The 25,040-nt window shown below is 43.9% G+C and overlaps 1 protein-coding gene across 2 annotated transcripts in view; it reads left to right on the top strand.

The window, feature by feature from the left end:
- Positions 1–25,040, top strand: part of dennd1b (DENN/MADD domain containing 1B) — a 148,483-nt gene that overhangs the window by 53,513 nt on the left and 69,930 nt on the right. For both annotated transcript variants that reach the window (XM_079506371.1, XM_079506372.1), the window contains exons 4-9: positions 5,658–5,707; positions 7,972–8,091; positions 14,290–14,359; positions 16,526–16,606; positions 22,108–22,161; positions 23,007–23,117. In XM_079506371.1, the coding sequence (XP_079362497.1) occupies positions 5,658–5,707; positions 7,972–8,091; positions 14,290–14,359; positions 16,526–16,606; positions 22,108–22,161; positions 23,007–23,117 (486 nt within the window). The remainder of the gene's footprint in view (positions 1–5,657; positions 5,708–7,971; positions 8,092–14,289; positions 14,360–16,525; positions 16,607–22,107; positions 22,162–23,006; positions 23,118–25,040) is intronic.

The following is a 25,040-nucleotide window of genomic DNA, read 5'->3' on the forward strand; positions in this document are numbered from 1 at the left end:
GAGAGACGATAGGAGAGAGAGGTACAGGGCTCCAAATATTGCACCGAGAAGGAGGGAGGTACAGTACAGGCAGACAGGGAGGCAGAGAGAGAGAGAGATATGCATGTCTGTTGTCAGTGATTCAGGTATGGTGGAGAAAGCCCACTGATGGAAGAGACACAAAAAAAAGCAGGAGTGTGAGACTCAAATCACACATGAGACATCGGTCTGCTGTTCTCGTACCAAAAAGAGAAGTTGAACGAGTGTGACGCGTTAGCTCTGCTAAAAACTGCATTTTTTTTTCTCTCTGTCATTTTTTTCCCCAAAGACGATATTTATGGAATTTCAGCTTTATGAGGACAGGAGACTGGAGAGAAAGACAGGAAAGCAAGGGCGGGACTCAATGAGTCGGGAATCGAGCGCATGGCGATGATTATGCGGTTGACGCGCCGACTGGTTGAGTCCCCAGGGACTCACCGGGGAGCCGGGGGAGTCTTTCGTCATGCATTTGTCTGACTTAGCCACTTTCAACCTGCCGTCCCTATTTGGGCCATGTGATTATAGCCTAAAATAAATATCAAAATGCACTTTTTCACCCAAAACAGCAGATCTATAAGCTCACAACGTGTTATAACTTGTGGATATGTTGTATTTAGCTATTTGTCTTATGACTAGTGTCTACAGTGTACTACGGCAACAGCTAAAGGACAACTTCAGATATTTGCTTATTTGTACATATCTAGACAAAAATATTAGTTGCTTCATATAATTATATGGAAATTACAAAGAATTACAAGTTCTTAAAAGGTGATTGCACTACATACAGTACATAGCATAATGCACTGACTATTTCTATGTATTTTTTTTGTATGTGTTGATCTTGCTGTAAATCGCTCTGAATTAATTAATTCACACCTAAAAGACACCTGTCTTGTCCGTATTTAATTATTTTATTGCCAGCTACGTTTATAAGCGTAGACATATGTTTAATCCATATATGAACGCGCCGTCGGTCTGTTTACCTTTTAGCATTGCTCCGGCTATTATAGCCCTCCTCCTCCACCAACAGCGATGTTTTTTTAAAATCCAGCTCCGTTGAGCCTCCATTATAACCCGATTTTCAAAGCGCCGTATCTCCAAAGGTTCGAGAGCTGTCCATGGTGAGCCGGCGCGCACCCGGCGATCGTAAATCATTTGTGAATTTGTATCACATCGCATCGAAAATGTAGCTGGTTGTTCTGCTAGCTAAAAGCTGGGGGCTGTGTTGTGTGGTGTCGTTCCACTTCCGGAAGCCCCCACCTTCCTGTTTAACCCGGAAGGACAACAAGCTCCGTAGCATTGAAGTCAATGAGCAGCAGTGAAGCGGTCAAACTTTTTGAACACTAGATGGCAGTAAAGAAGTTTTAATGGCCGCTCCAATGCATTTCCTTTCCAATTGAAGTCACATGGTTTGACAAGACAGTCTTGTTTGATGGATGTGTTCTTCCCCCCTCCCCACATCAAACAAGACTGTCTTGTCAAACCATTTGACTTCCATTGAAAATGCATTGGAGCGCCCATTAAACACGGACAAGACACGGACAAGACGGGTGTCTTTTAGGTGTGAATGAGGCCTAGCGTCTGCTAAATGCCTAAATTGTAAATTGAAGTAGCTAGTTGTACATTCTGTATTGACAGTAGGCTAGTTGATACAATATTATCGGCTTATTGCGACTGCAGGCCGCATTTACTATGAAAACTTGCATTTCCCGTCAGTCAGTCACCCCATGCCTCCATATATGGTCACGCATCGTGACATCACGTCTATTCATCCATGTCTCCATATATGGTCACGCATCGTGACATCACGTCTCCATATATGATCACGCTTGTGTCAGTCTGACATCAAACCCTCTACACTCAAGACGCGCTATATATGGCCATAAACACTGTACCTGTTTTTCATTGTGCATTTTTTGGTCAAAGTTGAACCCATGCCAAAGCGCCGCTGTCTGGCCAGGGAACGCCAGTGGCGCCACCGTCAGTCTCACAGAGGACGCTGCCGCGAGCCACCTCACTGACACCAGATTAATTGTGTAACTCCTGCTTCTCAACTGTGCCGTATTAAGAAGCTCTGTTGTTTCAGCGCGACCTCGCCCTTTAGGGTAAATGTTTGTTAATATAAGTAGCCTTGTATTCGTTTATGCAGAGCTAGGGTGAGTTAGTCAGGTTGGATTTGACATTAATTTCCAAAATGTATACAACATATTTATTATTTATGAAAATGCCACATTATAACATAAGCCACATCACAGACTTTGTCTGTCTTGTCTAGGTTTTATATTTCTATCCTATGTTCATGTTCTAGTTTTCATGGTTCTATGTTCATGTCTTCCCCAGCTGTATCTCATTGTAATCAACCCTCTATTGTCTTGTTCCCCAGTCAGTCCTTGTCGGGTCATTGTTTGGTGTCGCATCATGTCAGTTTGTGATGTCTGTTCTAAAACCCACAACCATGGGTTTTGAACAGTAGTATTTTGAAATTAATTATTTGACACACAGGAAGCCAGTATAAGGATTTAAGAACCGGAGTGATATGCTCCACTTTCTCGATATTATAAGGACCAGAGCAGCAGCGTTCTGAATCAACTGCAGTCATCTGATTGATTTTTTTAGGGAGACCTGTAAAGACACTGTTACAGTAGAGGCTGCTGAGGTTTTTCTAGATCTAGTCCTTTAACCTACAGTATATGCTACATTTGAGGAGCTTGACTTTGTGATTGTGCCAATGTGGCTGTTCAAATCCATGACTTCACCAAGGTTTTTGATTTGTCTAGATAATTTGAAGAAGATTATGGCACATCCAATTTTTTATTTCAATTGTTCAATGTATTTACTCTGTTTGTATTGGACACTCTGTGAGGTGATACGGTTATGTAGATTTGTGTATTCTCTGCATAACTAGCTTATTTTTTGTTTTCCACAATCTCTTTAAATATGATACAAACCAGTTTGCTACTGTGCCAGAAAGTCCCCACAATATTTTTGTCTGTCTACTAGTAATATTTTCAACTGTGTCAAATGCAGCACTGAGATCTAGAAATACTAAAACTGAAAATTTGCCACTGTCTGTATTTAAGTCGATGTCATTGAAAACGTCTCAGTGCTGTGGTGTGGTCTAAAACCTGACAGAAAGATATCAAGGCCATTGTTTAGTGTCACTGGCCTCAGTGGCCTGTCACTCAACACACAACTCTACCTGTTGTAGGCGGAGCAATGATAAGTGAGGAATCTGGGAAGACAAATGTTATTTGAAGAGTGTGTGTGTGTGTGTGTGCGTGCGTGTGTGCGTGTGTGCGTGTACCCGCGAACATGCGCCTGTGTGTGTTGTGTGCCATATGCAGTGCGCCAGGGACGCTTCTCTGGAACATATTGGTGTGCGTACAGAGTGGTTAATAATAGTAGCGAGTGCATACCGCCATGGCAGCTCTGATGTGTGTGACAGTTTTACAGCCGCACATGCCAAGACACACACACACACACACACACACACACACACACACAGCAAGAGACCCCCTCTGCCATGGAGCCCTCCGTCTTTGTTGAGTTCTCAATTTTATCACAGATCCTGATAAGTAAAAACAAGCGCTTCCCACCCATTCTCCCCCCTCCCCCCTCGCTTCCATATGTGGGCACACACATACATTTGTGTCCACGCACGCATGCATGCATGCACACACACGCATACACACAACAAACACAAACATATAGCCTAGTCAAAGTCAGCCACCCACTCACACATGCAGCACATGCACATGCTTAATCGCCTTCTCACATTCAATGCACAAACGCCTTCAAGCAGGCAGGCACTCACACATGTCACACACGCAGACACAAGTATGCATGATGCACACACACACACACACACGCACACACACAAACACCGCATGCAGCTACCTCCATCTCCATCATAGCTCATTGTTTGTGTTTGTCTGGCTGTCTGTGTTGCAGCTTTGAGTTTTAATCTGAGGTAGTTTGTTTTTGTTGTTTTAGTTGTTTTGTGAGGGGGGTCTTTAATAGCAGGCAGTAGGGCTGCAACTATCGATTATCTTCTTAGACTTTATAATATTGCTTACCTTTTCTATTAATCAAGAAGTGTGTTTATTGTTTTATATATATATATATATATATATATATATATATAGTCGCTGTCTTATCTTCATATTATACGTTTTTGTGTTTAGTCATAAATTAATACCCTACTTGATCATAGTACAGCAGCGTGACGCACAAAGCATTAATACTTCAAAAGTAGCAGATCTACAAGCTCCAAACCCGGTTTTGGACATACAGTAATTATGAGGTTTCCACCTGACAATATCAACAAATCAATGCGACATTCGAATGGATTTTCTTTTATGATTGACTATATCGATTAATCTGATTAACCATTTAAGCCCTATTTAATACTTAGTTGTACAAAGGCGTATGCAAAAACAGCTATGGTGGTTTGGTTAACTGTTACACCTGTTCAGTACAGTCAGCTACACCATCAGGAAATGCATTCTGTGGAGGGAGGCAGGCAGGCAGACAGACAGACAGACAGACAGTCTGCTGTCATTCAGCTGCATGGTCAGACAGACAGACAATATTCTGCTGTCATTCAGCTGCATGGTCAGACAGACAGACAGACAGACAGACAGTCTTCTGCTGTCATTCAGCTGCATGGTCAGACAGACAGACAGACAGACAGACAGACAGTCTTCTGCTGTCATTCAGCTGCATGGTCAGACAGACCTCTGGCTTGTTGATGCTCCTTGGCTAAGAGAGATGGATGGAAAAAAGGGAGAGAGAGGCTCCAAGTTCACCAGCCAGCTACCCAGTCTGGAAGTCCCCAGGATGCCTCTATGAACTACAGAGAGAGATGGCTGGTCTGGGGTGTAGCTAACCCATATGGTGCTCCACTGTGTCCCTGCTCCATGTCTAAATCCATATGCTGCAGGAGGAAGGCCGCCACCACCGGACCCCCCCCCCCCCCCTCACACACGCTCCTTCTTTAACCACAGGGGAGATGTTTGGGAGGTAAAGCCCCGCAGGCTCACCCCCCCACCACACCTCTTAACCCCTCAGAGCTGCTTAGCCCATTGTCACTGCAATCTGCCACCACAACCTAGCTGCCCCCCTCTCTGTCTCCCCCCCCCCCCCCCCCCCTCTCTCTGCGTGTCTCTGTCTCTCTTTCGCTCTATCTCTCTCTCCCCTCATTTTACATCTCCCTTTGGCACCTGATAATCGATGAACTCGTTCGCTGCTAATTATTTAAGCTGTTGATCGGGGAGACCCCGAGACCCCCCCCCCCTCCCCCCATTCTTAAAGAAAAAAAGAACAGAAGTCAATGTTTGGTCTCTCCGCGTCTCCGTTCCGCCAGCTGAAGTACTCTAGATTGCCAATTCATTTGGATTAAGTGCATTAGGGCTACAGCGTGTTGATGGGAACATTTTGTCAGATCACTATCAGCAGCGCTAACATTAATCCTCATTTTGCTTTGCCAGTTGATACTGCCCACTTAGAATACACCCTGGGGACCCATGATCTCAAATGGACCATTGTGGTTCTCTTTGCTCTCTCTCTGTTCTCACCGTTTAATTGAGTGTATCTCTAAAAATGTTCTCTCTCTCTCTCTCTCTGTTCTTGTTTCACAGGAGGTCCTGCAGACGCTACCAAAGTTCTGCTTTCCCTTTGACGTGGAAAGGTATGCTTCCTCCACTCCCACGCGCGCGCGCACACACACACACACACACACACACACACACACACACACACACACACACACACACACACACACACACACACACACACACACACACACACACACACACACACACACACACACACACACACACACACACACACACAATAACGCAACACATGTAGGCGGTGACATATGTGCAGATGTAGTACTGATGCGCGCACAGTGTCCGCACACACATACTGTATTGTAGACACATACATGCATACAAACGTGCACGCACGCTTGTGAGTGAGTGCATGACATACACACATACTTATGAACAAGGAAATGATGTGAGTACACACGTACGTATGTGTGTTTGTGTGTGTGTGTGTGTGTGTCCGGCTGTCCGCCCATGCTGGAGTGTCATGGTTAGCTGCATATCGCCGCTGGCCAATGTGTTTGTGTGTGTGTGATGTACTGTACATACTGTATAACGTTGCTGTCGGGCAGAAACCTCTTATCTCCATAATTCACTTTTTTAGTTTTTTCGTAAATTAACGCCCTGGTTCAGTGGTTTTTAACCCTTTTCATGTCAAGGTCCATTTCTTTTCATGTCATGATTATGAATTAAATACCCAGGACCTGAATGGAAACAAGACAGCAAGGACTTTTTTGGTGATATCCTTTTGGACTAAGTGTTTGACTTAATCAACCAATTAATTTATTCACACAGACCACTGTCAGACCCAAAACTTGGGTTGTTGAATACGATTTTGTTGTCCACAATGACATGCTTTATTGATGTGGTAGTGATATAACAGACAACGTTGATCAAAATAACAATTTCACTCTTGAGAATGTAAAATGAAACCATGATATGGAGTCCATTTTATTTCATTTGGGTGAATTTGATTACCAACTCCATCATGTACTGTAGCAGGACCACGAGGACCACTGGTGGTCCCCTGGTTGAGAACCACTGCCCTACTTGATCATACTACAGCGTCACATAAAAGCATCAACAGTAGCAGATCCACAAGCTTGGGATTTTAGATCTGCTACATTAGCTATCTTTGCTAGCCCCTCCTATGCCCAGCTTTCCGTGTTTGTGTAAACGCAAACATTGAAGACAAAAAAGTGAAGACGGAAAAATTAAGACCCAAATTGTGATTGGCCGGAATGACATTTGTGATGATTTGATTGGCTGAGCACGGAATGTGATGTATGTGATGTATGATGATGAACGATGATAAGAGCGCCCCTCATGAAAAGTAACAGTTGTGGACATATGACGTTTCTGGTGCAGGTTCTGGTACAGTACAGGCTAGTATAGTAACACTACAGGCTATAGGTTCTCGTGCAGTAACAGTAACGGTACAGTAACGGAACAATACAGTAACGGTACAGTAACAGTACAGGCTAGTATAGCAGCAACACACGTGTTAGTGAACCAACACATCATAATGAAGTCCTAAAGGAGATGGTGACGTTGACGATGATGACGGCCAAGATAATGCCAACATGCTGCCTACTGTATGCTTTATCAGCACTGTATCAGCGTTAGTGTGTGTGTGTGTGTGTGTGTGTGTGTGTGTGTGTGTGTGTGTGTGTGTGTGTGTGTGTGTGTGTGTGTGTGTGTGTGTGTGTGTGTGTGTGTGTGTGTGTGTGTGTGTGTGTGTGTGTGTGTGTGTGTGTGTGTGTGTGTGTGTGTGTGTGTGTGTGTGTGTGTAATTTATACTCCATAGTGCGACAGTGTCGCTCGGCGACGTGTTGTTAGCTTGAAAATTCGTGTTCTTGTCAGCAAGCGATGGAGAATAAATTAAGCTTTGTCCAACGTGCTGTAGAAATATAAGTCTGATCCAACTTGGCCAGCAGCTCTCAGCTCTGGACTGGGCTCTTTATTTTCAGCATGGAAAATGACATCTAAAAGTACCTTTTGCAGAGAGAGAGAGAGTGAAAGGGGGAGGGGGGCTAATATAATGCTCCTCTACCGAAGCTGAACTGCTGCCATCTAGTGGCAAAATAATATACTATTGCACAATGCCTTGGGGAACTTAATGCTCCCTTTAGTTTTACTGTGTGTGTGTGTGTGTGTTATATTAGACACATTTGAAAAGTTTGTCATTCCAGTTCATTGCGAAGGCAGGTCATTGTCTAAACATTTGGGGTTTTTGTAGCGTGATATACAGAGTACTGTATTGTATTAACTTAATTAATTAAGTGTGTGTGTGTGTCTGTGTGTGTCTGTGTCTGTGTCTGTCTGTCTGTCTGTCTGGTCTCAGGGTATCCCAGAGTCAGGTGGGGCAGAACTTCACCTTTGTCCTGACCGACATTGACAGCAAGCAGAGGTTTGGCTTCTGCCGACTCACTCAAGGCTGCCGTGTCTGTATATGTCTGCTCAGGTATACCCCCCCCACACACACACACACACACACACACACACACACACACACACACACACACACACACACACACACACACACATCTTGAATGTGACTGCAATGTTGAACATGCAATGGCATCAACATTGTAGCTTTTGTACATTTGCTGGCAGCAAATATATATGAATGTCAAAAACTGGAATCTAGATAAGTGCGCTGATGAATACAGTACAATTCACATTTCGGAAAATAAACCCACGGTCTCAGATTTCTGTTTTCTTAGATTCACTATCAAAGGGAATATGTACAAGTGGTGTTTGCGCACCAAAAATTGCAGATCTACAAGCTCACAACGCATCAGGCTATGATGCGTTGTGCACTTGTAGATTTGCTATTTTTGGTATAAATCACCAATTAAATGTGTTCAAACCAACCATCACCTACGTATATTGACTTCATTAACGAGAGCTCCCATTTATGGCTCCTATTGTCATAACATGTATGGACCACTCAGGATTATTATTACTATTATATATATTTTTTTATGCATTCCTTTTTAAAATAAGGTGATAAGGGTTTTATATTGAAGACAATGTTACCTTGTTCTGCTGAGCAGGAGAAACAAATCTATATTCCCATCTTCCCACACAAATCTTACACATGCACATATGATTACTTAAAAGCTGTGGAATTTTGATATTTCATTGGTGGGCTGTTTCTATTTGGATAGGGGTGCCCACAACCATGCTTGAAAAAAGGCCATTCCCCCACCTAATAGCACTGTAACAAAGGCCATTATCACTTAATTTCCATTTAATTAAGCATAATTCACTAATTCTAGTGTTGCAAATGTAATTACACTCCTATTATGTAGAGAGTGTACCCCAGTGCTAATCTCAATGTGCAAGCTTATTAAAAGAATTTAGGAAAGTGTCAACATGACCTGCTGCTGCTGATGATAGCATAAAATGAAAAGGAGAAATTAAGCCATTTCAATGGCATTAGTTGATTAAAATATGTTCTTAAGCACTTGAACCCTGGTCTGCCTATTTTGGTCATGTTTAAGGCGAAAAGTGTCACAAAACACAATAAAAACATATATGTATATGTAGTGTGTGTGTGTGTGTCTGTGTGTGTATATATATTTTTTTTAAATCGCTATTTTTATTTATGGCTTAAGTGGATAAAGCACAGCAAAAATCGGTCTTTCAGTTGTGTGTGTGTGTGATTGTGTAATTGCTGCGCTGGTTGGTGTGTGCGCGATTGTGTGTCCGACTGTGTCTCCTGATGGACAGTGGTGGGTTTGTCACTGCCCTTATGAGCTGCTGTCGAGAACCGTCCCTCCTGCTCGCACCACCCACCCTCCCTCAGCCAGTCTCTGCATGGCCTTTGTTTCTCTCTCTCCCTCTCTCTCTCTCTCTCTCTCTCTCTCTCTCTCTCTCTCTCTCTCTCTCTCTCTCTCTCTCTCTCTCTCTCCCTCTCTCTTTTTCTTACTCCGAGTCGTTACACGGCTACTGCCACAGTGCGACGGCAAAGACGCCTGGCCCATAATTATGCATGAAGCTTCACTGCCAATTAGCAGAGGCTCCCCTGTCCTCTCGCTGAGTTCGACATGCTAATTCATTTGACATATGATGTATAAAATTCATTATGCATTCTGAGTAGTTTGCATGGCTTGCTTCATTTAATAATAATAATAATAATAATACAAAAAAAATTATAGAAAGTTTTTTTTAGTGTGTGTGTGTGTGTGTGTGTGTGTTTTTATTTTCTTTTTTTTATCATTCCTTTTCCTGTAGACTGATTTTAGTGTTTAGTTTAGTCCACTGAGTTGGGAAAAGATTTGTGAAATATTTCAAGGTGTGATTGAAGTAAATAATCCATACTTTAGATGTCTCAAAGTAGGTACAGTATGTGAACCGTGTACGAATACCTTGAATAAAATGAGAGCAGAAGCCTGCACCCCCCACCTGCCCATTCTACACTTCTGTTTTATTTTTATTGTTATTTCAAAATTATTTAAAAATTTGACTTGCCAGTTACAAGTTATTATTTCAAAAAAGAGAGGAGAGAGGAAAAAAAACAACAGAATTTTTTAAGTGAGAGGATATGAAAGAAGGATCAGAATGAATTAGTGGCGTTAGCCTGTGAGGCAGATTAAAAGAGAAGTGGGGGAAGAGGCTCGGCCACCACTTAGCCTACCTTCATTTAATCTATCATTTCCTCGGGATGTAAAATAAAAGTAATTAAAACAGTTTGCGTCTCCGCAATTGTTGAAGTGCTGGGACCATAAAATTGTCACCTCTGCTTACTGGAGGAAGTGCCTTAATGACTGGGACAGTTTTATGTGGACAGCCCTTTGTAGTCTTGTGGCTAAAGACCCCGGCTGAAAGGGCCGCACTTCCTTTAGGCGAAACCTCTTAACACACACACACACACACACACACACACACACACCCCTGCACACACTAACATTTTCACACTGTTATCCCCCTACGTCTTCTCCCATGTTCATTCTCTCACATTTGGAAAGCAGGAGGGGGGGGGGGGGACTGCCGTTGGACATGTTAGCGGCTCAGAGATGAAAAAGCCGTTTTCCTTGGTTTTATTTGACGGCTGAGGCTTTGGGATCCCCGGCCTTGCTCCGGTTAGTGGTCACTTAGCGGGGCTGCCAGAGGACATTTCCTTCCCTGCACTTAACCCTTGACCCGGCAAAGTAAAGATGTAATCAAATCTTTCACTGAGCCGGCTACAAGGTGCAAGCTGACTTATGGTTCCAGGGCCCTGGATGTGGAGGGAGATTTAAGACCCATCCAGGGGAATATGAATAATAGCGTTTCGCTTAACACCCAACAGGTACGTTGTGGCATAAAACAGGGCAGATGTACAGTACACATCCCAAGTGATCATTTAGCTCTGAGAATGTACATTTTTACTCTGTCAGAGTTAAGGCCTATTCATACTCGGTTTTAGGTGATAAAGTGACCACCGGAAACTACAACATGACGTCAGGCCGCAGTGGTAAGCCTCTCTCCGCTCTCCCAAACACATCTCTCTTGTTTTTACTAACCACAGTTTCGTTGGTCACCTTAACACCTACAACTGGAGTATGAATAGGCCTTTACAAGTGGATAAATTAACACGGAGGATGTTTTGTGGTTAAGTTCACCAGTCCTGACCTGTCCTGTACTCAAACAACTTAACAGCCAAGGTGTACAGATAGTAATTGTAATATAGGACATAACAATGTCTGGATGGGATATTATAGATATTGAAAGTGTTTTTTGTAATAGTTGTAGTAATTTATTTTTATGTAAATATGCACTGTACAGTGTTGAAACCAATGTTGAAAAGCGTAACTTTTGGATGTGCTGGATTGTGGGAACTCCCTTCCATAACAGCATCATTTGCGAGACCTGATGCCCTTTCTTGCGCCACTGCTCCTATCGCAGACTGTCCCCCTCCCTCTGAGCCTGGGGGATGAGGAGCTGGAGGGGTCTATGAGTGGGCTGTAGATTAGCCGTTCATTCTTTGAGTACACGGCACTTTGAGAAGACGTGTGTTTAAAATGGCAGGAGAGATTGCGGGGCCTCCACGCTTGGAGCGCGCCAGTGATGGATGCCTCGCTCTCTATCGGAGGATTTGTGAAGCAAAAACAGATCTGAGCAATGAACTGTGACGAGTAGGAGTATCTCTGCAAGCTTTCCAAACTTTAACTTTGCATCAACATAGAGCGGGGGGTGCTTATAAAAAGAACAAAACAATGCCCCTTAAAGTTATATTAATTTCAATGCATTTGAATAGAACACAAGGTATTTCCTATTGTGCTAAGACGATATAAACGTAAGCACTGGATATCTTGATAAGCCGTGGTTGGCTGCCTCCAGCAGCAATCATGTGTTTCTCTCTAAAACAAAGGATTTACAGCATCTTGGTGTGGGGAGTAATGAGGGTGACGGCTCTTCTGACAGCCAGAGTCTTATTTACATCCCGTTTAATGGTGAAAAATGAAGGATTAACGCCCAAGAGCCTGGCGTTTTAAACAAAAGAAGAAAAACTAGATAACACCCAGCCTTTGTTCTCCCCCTCAGCCCTGATAACAGACCCAACTTAGCCTCCTCATTTTGCGTAATTCAATGTAACCTGACCTCATATGCAGATCGTGTGAGTGCTATATGCTGCACATTATGGATTCTACATTTGTTTGACATGGCAGAAATAGGTCTTCAGGTTAATATCCGGTCAGCATGTGAATTAACATATGCATGTTTGATTCTGCTTCTCCTGAGAGTGTGTCCTGATTGTGGAAAATGTTCATGCAGACGTCAAAATATTGGCATGTTAAGAAGCTGATTGTTTCAGACTAATGGTCACTCAGCCTCTCCTGATTGGTGCGCTTGGCTGCACTTCTCCGGGAACCTGGCCTCTCATTGGCCCCTTGCGGATTTAGCGATATGAAAATTTGCATTAGGTTCACTTTATTGTTTTCTTGTTGTCTGTTAATTCCAGTCTACAGAGCAGCCAGTGACCCATGCTCATTGATCTCCAGCCCTATTGCCTGAGCAGGAGTTCGTTCACTGGCTTATAAAAACTTACTCAAGCCTCTGTTATTATACATACTGCAGATTTATTTTATTTTTTATACATATTTTTTAATACTTTTATGTAGTACTTAATAATGACAATCAAAAGCAAGGGTCCACTTTTGATTGATTGAATAATTATTTTGAAGTTCATACATTTTTCAAGCCTTGCAGATCAGCCAAAGTTAATTAAACATTTACGGGAGTCTCTGTGTACAGTACTTCATCTCAATGCTAAGCAGGCCTTAGAATTAGATCATTATGCAAGAAATGTTCAAAGATGCATGCTAAAAACTAAATCAAAATTCAAAACCTTGTTTCAATATTTATTGTTATTGCATGAAAAATCTACCTAGTTTTTGCAACCTTTGAGCCCCAAAAAATGTTGGCCACCTTCCACCACAAAACCGAGTCGACTGGGCCAAGAATATGTCAACCTTTTTATAAAGAAAGCCATGTTGCAGATGCTTTTAGCTTATGGTGGGTGTTCTTGGCGATTAGCTCTCCAACACAAACACCACGGTATGAATTATTTTGAGCTTGTTAATGAATTTATTTATTTTACATTAATTAGATAAGACGAAGGAATTTTCGTGCAAAGGGTCAAATAAAGAAAGCAGAGTGAGGGGGAGAAACAGGGAGGGTGGTGTGGGGGCATCGCAGGCTGTGTCTTGGCTAAGTCTGTGCATCTGGGAGCTGCATGCTTGTAAACCATTGCATTCTCTCCTCATCCACCACAAGCTACGATGGCCCAGTAATGTTTTGTTGAAGAGCCTAAATCCCCCCTCCCTCTTTCTCTCTCTCTCTCTCTCCCTCTTCCTCTCCCTCTCTCTCTCTCTCTCTAACCCCTGATTCTTCCCTCCCTTTACTACCAGCTCAAAGAGCAGACATGCCAGGAATGCGTAGAATGCACAGAGGCCTGGGTACGAAGAATGTCATAATAAGGACTAGATACCATTTATCAGTCTACTCACTGTAGCTATGTATAAGTGTCTCTGTGCCTTGGATTCACATAGATATGAGCTATTAATGGTAAATGTGCTGCACTGCATTTTAAATGACTTATTGACGTGCATATATGTTTATGAAACTGCTAGCACGGCATTAAATGAAATATTACTTGTGAATTTTTATATGTTGGCATTCAGCATCTTGTAATGCCAATGCACTTGACACCGAGCAAACGTGGACAGTAGAATGCAATTTCGGTTTTGTTTATTTTCTCCTCAGGCGATGTATAAAAAGTTAAAACAAGAAATGTGATGCATTATAAAAGTATGCTGAATCTTTGATCTTTTTTTATTTGGGTCACAACACCATGCTCATGCTCACCTCACCTTTGCTTCCTGCCTCCAGCGATGGAATTAAGCCTTAAAGTCTGATTTCTACTTGGTTGCGAACGTGTCGCACACCGGTGTGAGCTTGTAGATCTTCTACGATCAGTCTGTGAACATTATGCGCAACCTAGTATAAATAAGCCGTGATGTAAAAGAACCCAGCTCACGAGTTCACAACAAACACTACTGGCCATGACCTACTCGACTAATAATTGACCCGTGATGTTCTGATGATGACATGAGTTATTACTGTATTTATTTTTCTACAATGCATTTATCTCTATCTTTTTTCATTCCAGTTATCTTCCATGGTTTGAAATCTACTACAAGCTGCTAAATACGCTGGCAGACTACTTAATTAAGCACCAGGTAAGAGCCTCTAACAATTAACAAATCCTTGTATGTATTTATTTTGTTGGTATGATTGATTTATGTACAATAAGCACATTGTACCTAAATCCTGCATTTTGAAGGGACTACGAAGTCATAGCACAGAGTTTGTCTTGTGTGTTTTGAAAAGCAGTGCCGTGGTAAGATATTTTCTGCATTGTGTACTCCCTCTCTGTACGCTGGAGTCTTTTTGTGTGTGAGGTTTGTTTGTTGCGTCGGGTTCGACTTGCCTCGTGTTGTTACCAGACAACCATGTTGACATTTCACAGACCAAACACTGATCTGACACTGGAAGTTATTCCCGATGTTTTACTTGGAAAAACAAAATCGTTTAGGAAGCATGCACACGAGTGCGCGCGCACACACACACACACACACACACACACACACACACACACACACACACACACACACCACTCGCATCTTAAGATATCCTTTTCCCCCTGACTATTCACTGTATTCTACAAGCATTGGGAGGGGAATTCTAAAGTGTGCAACAAACTATGGAGTTGTGCAGCGACTACCATAGGCTGTAGGTGATGTACCCTTGTAGAGACTGCAGGCAGAGAGAGAAGGGAGGGGGTAGGGGTGCAAAGCGCGTTGGGACAGCTACCAGTTGTCATGTAGTCCCAGCTTCGCCCAAGTTTCTGAGCGAGGGGTGATCAGCTTAGAGCCTTGTTAAGAGGAGGCACCCAAAAAATACGCACGGACACACACACACACACACACACACACACACACACACACACACACACACACGCAGGCCACATTCATAAACACATTCAGCTCTGTCACTTAATATGAATTCCACAGCATAATAAAATCCAGAGAGAGACAGACGGATGAAGACGGCATACTAGAGAGTGTGTGTGTGTGTGTGTGTGTGTGTGTGTGTGTGTGTGTGTGTGTGACAGAAAGATTGCTGCACAGTAAAATCCTCAATGTTAATTTATCCATTTGTAACTCTGAGGGTATTACAAATGTAACCAGATCGGTTACGTGTGTACAGTCTCGGAGTTAAATGAACACTCAGGATTTCACTGTGTACAAATCCTGTGTGACTGAAGTGTTAGTGTGCATGATTTGGTTTCTATTTTCCCCGCTGTCCGTTCCGGGCGAGAGGGGGATGTTGACAGACGAGAGAAGACAGAAGAGCGATGAGGGTTTAAGGCGAGGGGGTAAATGAACTGTTTCCCCAGGCCGTGTTGCTGACCATGCGTGTGAGCATTGAGCCGCTCATGACAGGAGGCTGTTCGATCGCAAACCCTTCACTCCCCTGCTCTCACTGTACACAGTGAAATCCTCAGTGTTCATTTGGCTCCGAAGAGCGGTCAAATGTAACCAAATGGACCCTTTACAGCTCCATTTGGTTATATTTGTACAATCTACTGGAGTGGATTTATTTTACTGTGCATCTTCCCTCCTCTGTCTCTTCCACCATATCTCTCTCTCTTTCTATGCGTCTATCTGTGTCTCTTCCTCTTCTGCTCTCTCTCTCTCTCTTGAGCGCACACACATACAGTACACACACTTCCCCTGACAGATGCACGTGCAGACTTCGTCAAACATACAGCGACTTTTGGCCAAAACCAAAGCAAACTTCTCAGAGCAAGCAAACAGAAAGAGCACTTGAGCAAAACCTGCCAGGTCTGACCTCAGTGTATTCGCTACAGTTAGTTAGTTAGTTTAACTAGGCCTGCGTGTCACTAACCGTTGTCCCGTATACAGCGCCTCTCTGCCCACGACAGAGCTCGAGAAATAGCTGCCTTGGTGCAGAGCTCGTAAATGCCGGATGAATAATCCCAAGGCCTGTTCTGTGGTCGAGCCAAGCCCTCTGATGGCTTCTTAAAGCCGCTGTCTTTTGGACCGGGCGACCCTCGGCTTAATTACCGACAGCCAGGCTGTAAATCAACGCTGCCGGGATAATAAGTACTCTGCCCGTCTACCCTAACCTCGCCATTGCTTGTTAAATGTGTGTCGGTCGGATGTTTTTGGAGCCCTTCAGGCCTGGATGCGGCATTGCCCCGCGGTCTGTGAGGGAGACCCTAGCGGGTCTTTACATTGACACATAAAAAAAGAAAATTAAAGCCAATTGTCCTGATGTTTTTTTGTTTTGTTTGTTTTGTTTTTGTTTCCCCTCCCCAGGAAAATGACTTGAATGACATGCTGAACACGCTATATGATCTGCCTGTGCCAAAGCCCTTCACGCCAGTAAACCTGAGTGTGGTAAGTAAACTGTAGATAGGGGTTCACCAATAAAAATTGACTGCTACAATAACCTTAATAATAGAGAAAATGCATCATAAATAAATACTGAAACCAGATATAATCATTAAGGAAAGTTTATGCATGCACTGTGTTTACTATGTAAACTCTAAATTTCCATTTTCCAGCCATTCAGTTGAAAAAAATTATTAAACGTTTTTTAATAATTTGGGAAACCCCCCAAAATAATTTCGGGACCCCCCCCGAGGGGTCGCGACCCCCATGTTGAGAAGCCCTGCTGTAGATGCATACATCTGATGTGTAATTTATAAAAACAGCAGGACTACAAGCTACAAGCATCGATCTTGTAGATAGTAAGAGCGTGTACATTGGCTGCTTTTGGCACGTGACACCGTCACGGGGCGTGTGTGTGTGGGGGCGGGGGGGACTGACTTGACACTCTGTTTGGAAACACAAGTGGCTCTAACGGGTTCTGGTCCGATAAAGGATCCGCTCTGAACCCGCCGTACACTTTCACAACTCATCATGTGTCCAACTTATCAAGGGATAACAGATATGTTAACAAGCACACGTCTATCCACGTCAGCCTGTGTTTGAGTTAACATGACACTATCTCAGAAACACAAAACACACACTCCCCCCCCCCCCCCCCCCCCGGTGATAAAATGGCCACCAACGTAATCAAAAAAAGTCAACAAAAGAACAAGATTCCTATACAGGATCTCCTCACTGGTCGACAAAAACACCTTGAAGACCCTAACAGGAGCCCTCGTACAAGGTTTATTCGAGTATGCATGCACCTCTTGGTAACACAGCACCTTAAAGGCCCTTAAAACAAGGCTACTACTTGACCTCACTCCCCAAACTCACCTCACCCCTGCCCACTTTGACAGGCTGGAATGGCTTAGGGCTGACGACAGAGTACAGCATCTTGCAATGGGTCTGGTCCACAAGATTCGATACACCGCCAAGATACCCATGTACCTAATACTTCCTTAATGTCAACGAAATCCACACCCACAACACCAGAGGGAGTTCAACAAACCATGTACAACCCAGATTCGGCACAAACAAGGGACTAAATTCATTTCGCTCCTATGCCACCAAAATGTGGAACACCCTACCAACAGGCATTAAGACATGCGAATCCCTTGACTCCTTCAAAACCTCTCTGAAAGGGCACCTACGGACGGCTGCAATTCGAAACTGGCCCCCGTGGAATCTGAATACCCCACCCACCCCTTTTTCCCCTCACTGTATATGTTTTTTTCCCTTGAATGATGATGAATGATGATTTCCTGTTTTTGGCTATATAGAAGTGTATATTTGTACGTCTCTAAATGTTCTGATGAATTGGACATGGTGGGCCCTATTATAAACAAGTGTAATGCTTTATGGCAGGGGTTCTCAACGTTTTTGGCCGGGGACCCCCGGAAATGCTTTGGCAATGTCTCGGGACCCCCGTCCCGCCCCCTCCCAACCCCCAATATAAATTGACTGCTACAATAACCTTAATAATAGGGTTAGACAATACACCATAAATAAATACTGAAACCAGATATAATCATTAGGGAAGGTGTATGCATGCACTATGTGTACTATGGAAACTCTTCATTTCCATTTTCCAGCCATTCAGTTGCAAAAAAAAAAGATGTTTTATTTTTTTGGGTTTTGTTTTTAATAATTTGGGTACCCCCCATAATAATTTGGCGACCCCCCCCCAAGGGTTGAGAACCCCTGCTTTATGGTGTCGTCCAGTTTTTGTATTGAGTTGTGCTTGAAATGTACTGTAACTGTTAATTCATACTTCAATCAATCAATCATTCAGTGGGACTGCGTGTTCACTAATATCTGTCTGTTTTTAACCGTCTTGCCGTCAGCATTAAATCACGCATTGCCAAGGTTTTATCGCGCGTAACACTTATTTTGAAGAGCCAAATATCCGTAACCGCATGTTACAATGACAAAATGCTGTGTGTGGTGTCTTGACCAGTTGTTGTTCTCTCGCTCGGTACAGAAACAACCTGACCGCGAGTATCACAGCGCCGGCTGTGGGCAACGACATTCATGCCGATAGAGGCATTTGAACGTGGACCATTGAATGCAAGTGAATGCACGTGCATCTTCAAAATGGCCGCGGCTTGGACTGTTGTGCTAACGAACGGTGGCTAACGATACGATCGGATCAAAACATGGATTAAAGAATATAAACCCCTGGATAACGTAGCTACGTGTCTGGCAGGCTAGACGATTAATTTCACACCGTTTTCACGGTTCTGGCGGGCTGCGTGTTAAGCAGCGTGGGCTTCACGTCATGGCTTTTGTCCTTGAGGACCACCATTCCCTTTCTTTAGTGGACTAATTAAAACGAGCTACTGTGCTTCTCTCGTGTGCCACAGGTCTCACAAGGAGATGTGTGTAATTACGCCGATAAGCCGTACAACACAAATAGACTCATGTTAAGTAGTCAATATATAGTTTAAAGAGGCTAACACGTTTGATTACAAGTTGTTTTTATATATTTATCCTGTCCTTTTTTATTATTATTCAATTACAAAGAAAATCTTTTTATTTTGATGTTGGAGCTTCATTGGAAGAGAAGCCCAGAGAACAGGGGTGACGGTTTCATCTGTTTTCTGTAGAAACCACTGTTTTGATATTTAATTGATGAAGCAGAATAATTCCCTAAAAGAGTGATTTCTCTTTTCTGTGTGTCATTGCGGCAGCCGAGTAAAGGGATCATTGTCCCCTTTCAAGTGTGAACCCTGTTTTGCGCTCTCTCTCTCTCTCTCTCTCTCTCTCTCTCTCTCTCTCTCTCTCTCTCTCTCTCTCTCTCTCTCTCTCTATCTGTCTCTCAATGTGCAAGAATAAGCAGTTGTATATTGCCACCGGGCAAGTACTGAGAGATCCACAAAACAAGGAGCCGGTGAGTGGAGCAGAATGAGTGTGCAGAGAGAAACGGGAGTAGGGGAGAGAGAGGACTTCTGTGAAATCTGGAACCGCTGCTGCACTAATCGCATGGGAGCTGCGGGTTTCCAATTTGGCCAAATAAGCCACGCTATCTTTTTAAATATAACAAAAACAAACTATCCTGGGCCTTGGTGTGTGTTTCTTCTCCTCTGGAAAACAATCAAACCATGTAAATGATTAATGCCACTCCATGCTGCTGTATTCTCTTTCTGAATATCAAAAGTTACCCCCCCCCTCTATCTCTCTTCTTTTATAGTTTATGTTTAAAGCAAAGGCAATTGTGCTCAAAAAATCTCATTGATGCCTTTCCAGTTAACCCACATTCCATGTTGTTGTATAAACATGTCCTAGGAAAAAAAAAAACAGATAAGAAAGCAAGCAAACAGCCCACGAAGGTGTGGGACAGATGAACATCTGTGTGTGTGTGTGTGTGTGTGTGTGTGTGTGTGTGTGTGTGTGTGTGTGTGTGTGTGTGTGTGTGTGTGTGTGTGTGTGTGTGTGTGTGTGTGTGTGTGTGTGTGTGTGTGTGTGTGTGTGTGTGTGTGTGTGTGTGTGTGTGTGTGTGTGTGTGTGTGTGTGTGTGTGTGTGTGTGTGTGTGTGTGTGTGTGTGTGTGTGTGTGTGTGTGTGTGTGCGCGTGCGCCGGCGAGCGTGCGTGCGTGCGTGCGTGCGCGTGCGCCGGCGAGCGTGCGTGCGTGCGTGCGTGCGCGTGCGCCGGCGAGCGTGCGTGCGTGCGTGCGTGCGTGCGTGCGCCGGCGAGCGTGTGTGCGCGCCTGATCAATCGTTAGTAAAGCCTTATTTTGCCCAAGACATGCACAAAAGCCACAGAGTGATGGTGTAAACATAGACTCCCTGTATCATACAGTTATGCCTACTTAACAGCTGTACATTATAAGAGAGGATGAGGGCATATTGTCCATGATTAAAGGTACTGTTTGGACATAGGTTCAGTATAGTGGTTCTACTGCAGCTATGTGTACACTATCCTAATGGTGCTTCTACAGTCATTTGTCTTATGTCTATGGGTCTATAATGCTATTATAGACCCATAGAACTTCTCTGCCTCTAGCCAAGTAAGTCCAGCACTTAATGCCATCTAGATATTGTTTGAAACCGTCCTACACCGCCAGGAAACATTAGTCAATATTTCCGGTTATTCACATTATTTTCTCTCCCTTTTGTTCTCTAAACTTGTTCAAATCTCTTGGGTGGTGGACACTTTCTTTACTTTGCATTTCTCATGGCAGCATGTTAATTTAATCTCTACCCCTTTTGCACTTTTAAATGGAACTTGGTGGTGGAGCGGCTGCTGTTTTTGTCCTGTGTAGCAGTGATTATCAACCCTTTTCATTTCAAGGACCCCCAGTTTGATAGGCCTTAGGCCATGGATCCCATTTGATATGATGTATTGTACAGTAACTGTCAAGTCCTCTGTGAGGTCGATTTGGTTCCATTTGTACACTTTCAGAGTTACAGACCTGTAAGGCTCGATTTGGTTCCCAACTATCAATCATTTAGCTGGAACCCCCTCAAGGACCCCTGGGGGTCCCCGTAACCCCATGTTGAGAACCAGTTCTGTAGTGTACAGTGTATTATATTGTACTGTACTCGTATGTTCTGTTGTATTTTGGTGTAAGCAAAGCTCAATTTATCCTCCAGCGCACAGCGGTACTGCCATGTGTTGCTGCCATGCGTTGCCAGCTTGAAGATCCTTTCTTGTCTACAAGCGACACCTTTGTGTGACAAAGTATAAATTAAGCTTGGCCTGTATTCTTGAAAATAATAAATATGTTCTGAATCTCAAGCACGCGGTGTGTTTGGAATAACAATGCCACAGCTACGGCGTGGCATCATTTTAAATGAAATGAAATGCAGCGTTTTCCCCCAAAACGCATGCGGTCTTGGCAGTCTGAGAGCGGTTAGTGTAGAGCCGGCTACTGTGGATTTACGAACGGAGCAGCAACAGATGGCTGAGCCGAGGCCCAGAGAGAGAGAGTGTGAGAGAGAGAGAGCATGTTGCTGTTGGTGGTGCTGTGTCTACCTGTCTCTGTACAGCAACTCGCTCAGGCCTCTTTGATCTGAACACTGAACCTGCCCTGCTCTCCCAAAGTGAGACAGGCAGCCCTGTGATCCTTTCTGTGTGTGTGTGTGTGTCCGACGTGCCCGTGCACTTGGCTACACACGTGTGCATGTGTCCATCAACATTCCGCACAGGCCTCTTGTAATGGTTAAATAAAGACTCCCATTTTCCACCGGAGACATGGCCGTGCAGTGTGTGTGTGTGTCTATAGGGGGAGCCGAGCTGCTATGGAGCGCTTCTCTTGTTCTCCGGGCCTGATAAAAGCATCGCCACAGTTCAGACACCAGCTCAGCAATTCATATAGACAGAGGAGAAGATGGGCCATAAATCATAGAACAAAGTGAAGGGCCCTCCCCTCCCCTTCCCCTCGTTCTCCTGTATGTGTGTGAGCGGTTCGCTTCATTGGGTGACCTTCCTTCTTCTCTGCCCTGTGTGTGTTTGTGTTTTCACAGCACTCCTACTTCATCGCCCCGGATATCAACGGACTGCCAACCATCCCTGAGAGCGTAAGTCTTCAACGCAGAGAGAAAGAGAGACGCGGAGGGATCATGCACTTTGTGAAACTTCTCTCTTCTACCTGGAACACTTTTTGATCAGACGCTGCCACGCCGCTATCACCTTTTGAAATCGTTGCATCACCAGACGATACATCAGCTCCTTTAGTCTTTTGTCTTGTGCTGACGCTGATACTGCTACTGCGTGATCACACCAAGCATTCGCTTCAAATTTGACTCTGTGTCCTCTTTTGACTAATCCTCAATTCGTGATACTATAACAGCACCAGACATACAAAAACACTGTCTTGTGCTGAACATGATGTACAAGTACAAGATTAATGCTTTCCATAGATTGGCTATTTTCGGTGTGTTCCACCGTTATATAACAAATTATAAATAATTAAAATACTAATTAATTCCACGTCAGTTGTCAGTATGTGTACATTTTTACATGCTGAGCTTAAATTCTTCCTCTGCATTTACCCATCCTGACTATTCGAAGCAGTGGATGTCATTAATATGGTGATCACTCAGGCTTTAGAAGTAAAAGTGCCCTTTTTGCTCCCTCAAGCACAGTTGATTGATAGCTTTTTTCCAAAAATACATGTGACTGGTAGAAATCAGTCGGACAAATTAAAGACAGAAGTGCTTCCGTCTGTATTCTCTCCATTTATGCCGAGTTCTGATCCCTTTACACAAAGCCAAATACTATGCGGTGAAGAGTAACTAGCATTCCAGCCTATGTACTGGCCAATGGCCAGTCCCACTTCATATTCACAGCATGTAGAAATGTAAGAGTCTAGTGAGTGTGGAGAACATGAAGTGTGTGTGTGACTCTGCCCTTCTCTCTTCAGCGGAACCTGACGGAGTACTTTGTGGCGGTGGACGTCAACAACATGTTGCAGCTCTACGCCAGCATGCTACATGAACGCCGCATCATCGTTACCTCGAGCAAGCTTAGCACTGTGAGTCATTTCTCTCCCTTTCATACTTTCAGACGTGCTCAAGTCAACATGACTGATGTCCCCGCGTTCATGAACGTGTCTAATGTCTATTTAGGTTTCGTTCCTAAATATATTACATTTAGTCATGCGGTCAGATGTTGGTTTTGCCTGCTTAAAGTCACAAAACATTAGATACTAAAGAATTCTTTCATTTGTCTTATGCAACGGAAGTCATGGAAGTTGTCTCCAGTACGGAAGCCATAGTGGGGTTGATTTAAGCAGCCTTATTTAGGTTCATATATTATTTGGATGTCGGTGGGCCAATATAGAAAATGTGTCATGCCTTTTCTGATCTGAATATCTCCAATCAGGCCCATTCCGTTGAATGTACATGATCTTCATCAATATTCCAGCAGGATATCAAACTCCCAAGTATTGAAGTTAGAACACTGATCAGACACAAGGCTGCCATGCCCTGATCCACCACCCTGGCATGCCCATGCAGTCACACAGCCTTGCTATATCTCCGCTCTGACAGGCTGCAGAGTACTTGCACTGAAGCCTGATTATATTTGACTGTTTGTCTTAAAGCTGCTATATTTTAATGGCCAAGAATGCCCTAAATTATCCATTTATTATTGCTCTAACTCTCTCCCATAGTTTCAGTCACTTCTGCCTGTCTGGAGGTGGGGAGGAAGTCTCTGCCAACCTCTCTCCCTCCCTCTCTCTCTTTCTCCATCTCTTATCTCTCTCTCTATATATCCCTTTTCATTATCTCTATGACTGCGGCATCGGAGCCAAATGTTTATGACAGTTTAGTTTAGAAAGCAGTGATGTCATCCAGGCCCCCAGTTCTGCCTCAGTATCTGCAGGTTGGGGTTGGGGGGTGTAGGGGTGTGTGTTGCACGGCAGGGGGAGTGAGGTGAGGGGGTGGATGGTTGAGGACGGAACCCAAGGTCTCCCTGCGGACCCAGACTCTGTGGGAGTTGTAGAAATTACCCAACCCTATGAGAATTTCACTCCTCCGCTGCCCCCCCCTCCCTCAAATCCCCAGACCGCCAGCGTCTCCACTCGGAGCGAACGCCCTGTGACACTGGGGTTACAGGGTGTAAATTATCAGACCCGTGGGCGAGGGGGGGCCGGGGTTGTTTTTCTTCCACCTAGGGAGGCAGACGGACGGAGGTGATTTTGGTCGGTGATTTACAGTCGACCGCGGCACACACAGACAAATCTTTCCTCCCCAGTTTGTTTAACGAATGTATGCCGACAGGATATTTTAAGCACTTCCACAACATCAGACCTCCACCTCTGTACACCTTTTTATGCTCTCCCATCCTTCATCCACTCATCCATCTATCCACTCGTCTTCCTCTGGGGAGAGATGTGTTTTGGTTTGTTAGCTAAAACCAGCTATATATGTCAGGCACTACTGGACTACAAAGGCGTTGCACATATCCACTGGGATTACTGCCAGGCCTGGCTGTATTAAACTTCCTCCGTTTTTCTTTTTTTCCCCCTCATTTGTTTGTTTATCTTTATCTGTACCGTTGAATAGATTGACCTTCCACTTCAAGTTAGAAACGACTGCTAGGAGGGTTGAAACCAGCAGCTCAGTGTACATACTTGTCTGAAAGCAGGCACATGACTTTAACTCCACTGTCACTTACTGATCACATTGTGTGTGTTGTGGACAGTAAATATATAATGAATCACTGTCGACAGTGACGTTTGATAAACGTTTGCTGAAGTGTGTGCTGTCACTGAATTGACAAGAAGTATTTGCCGTGCTCACCACCACACAGGATAAATCAGAGATGGGTACTTGGTGAGTAGTCCGTTGCCATCTTGGCTTGTTTTATTTCACTTGGTCGTCTACTGTCCAGCCTCTCAGCCAAGCAAGGAGAGATGGACAGATGGAGGGATGAATGGGGGAATAGAGAGAGA

Source organism: Electrona antarctica (genome assembly GCF_951216825.1).
Source record: "Electrona antarctica genome assembly, chromosome: 7".
In the NCBI taxonomy this organism is placed as follows: domain Eukaryota; kingdom Metazoa; phylum Chordata; class Actinopteri; order Myctophiformes; family Myctophidae; genus Electrona; species Electrona antarctica.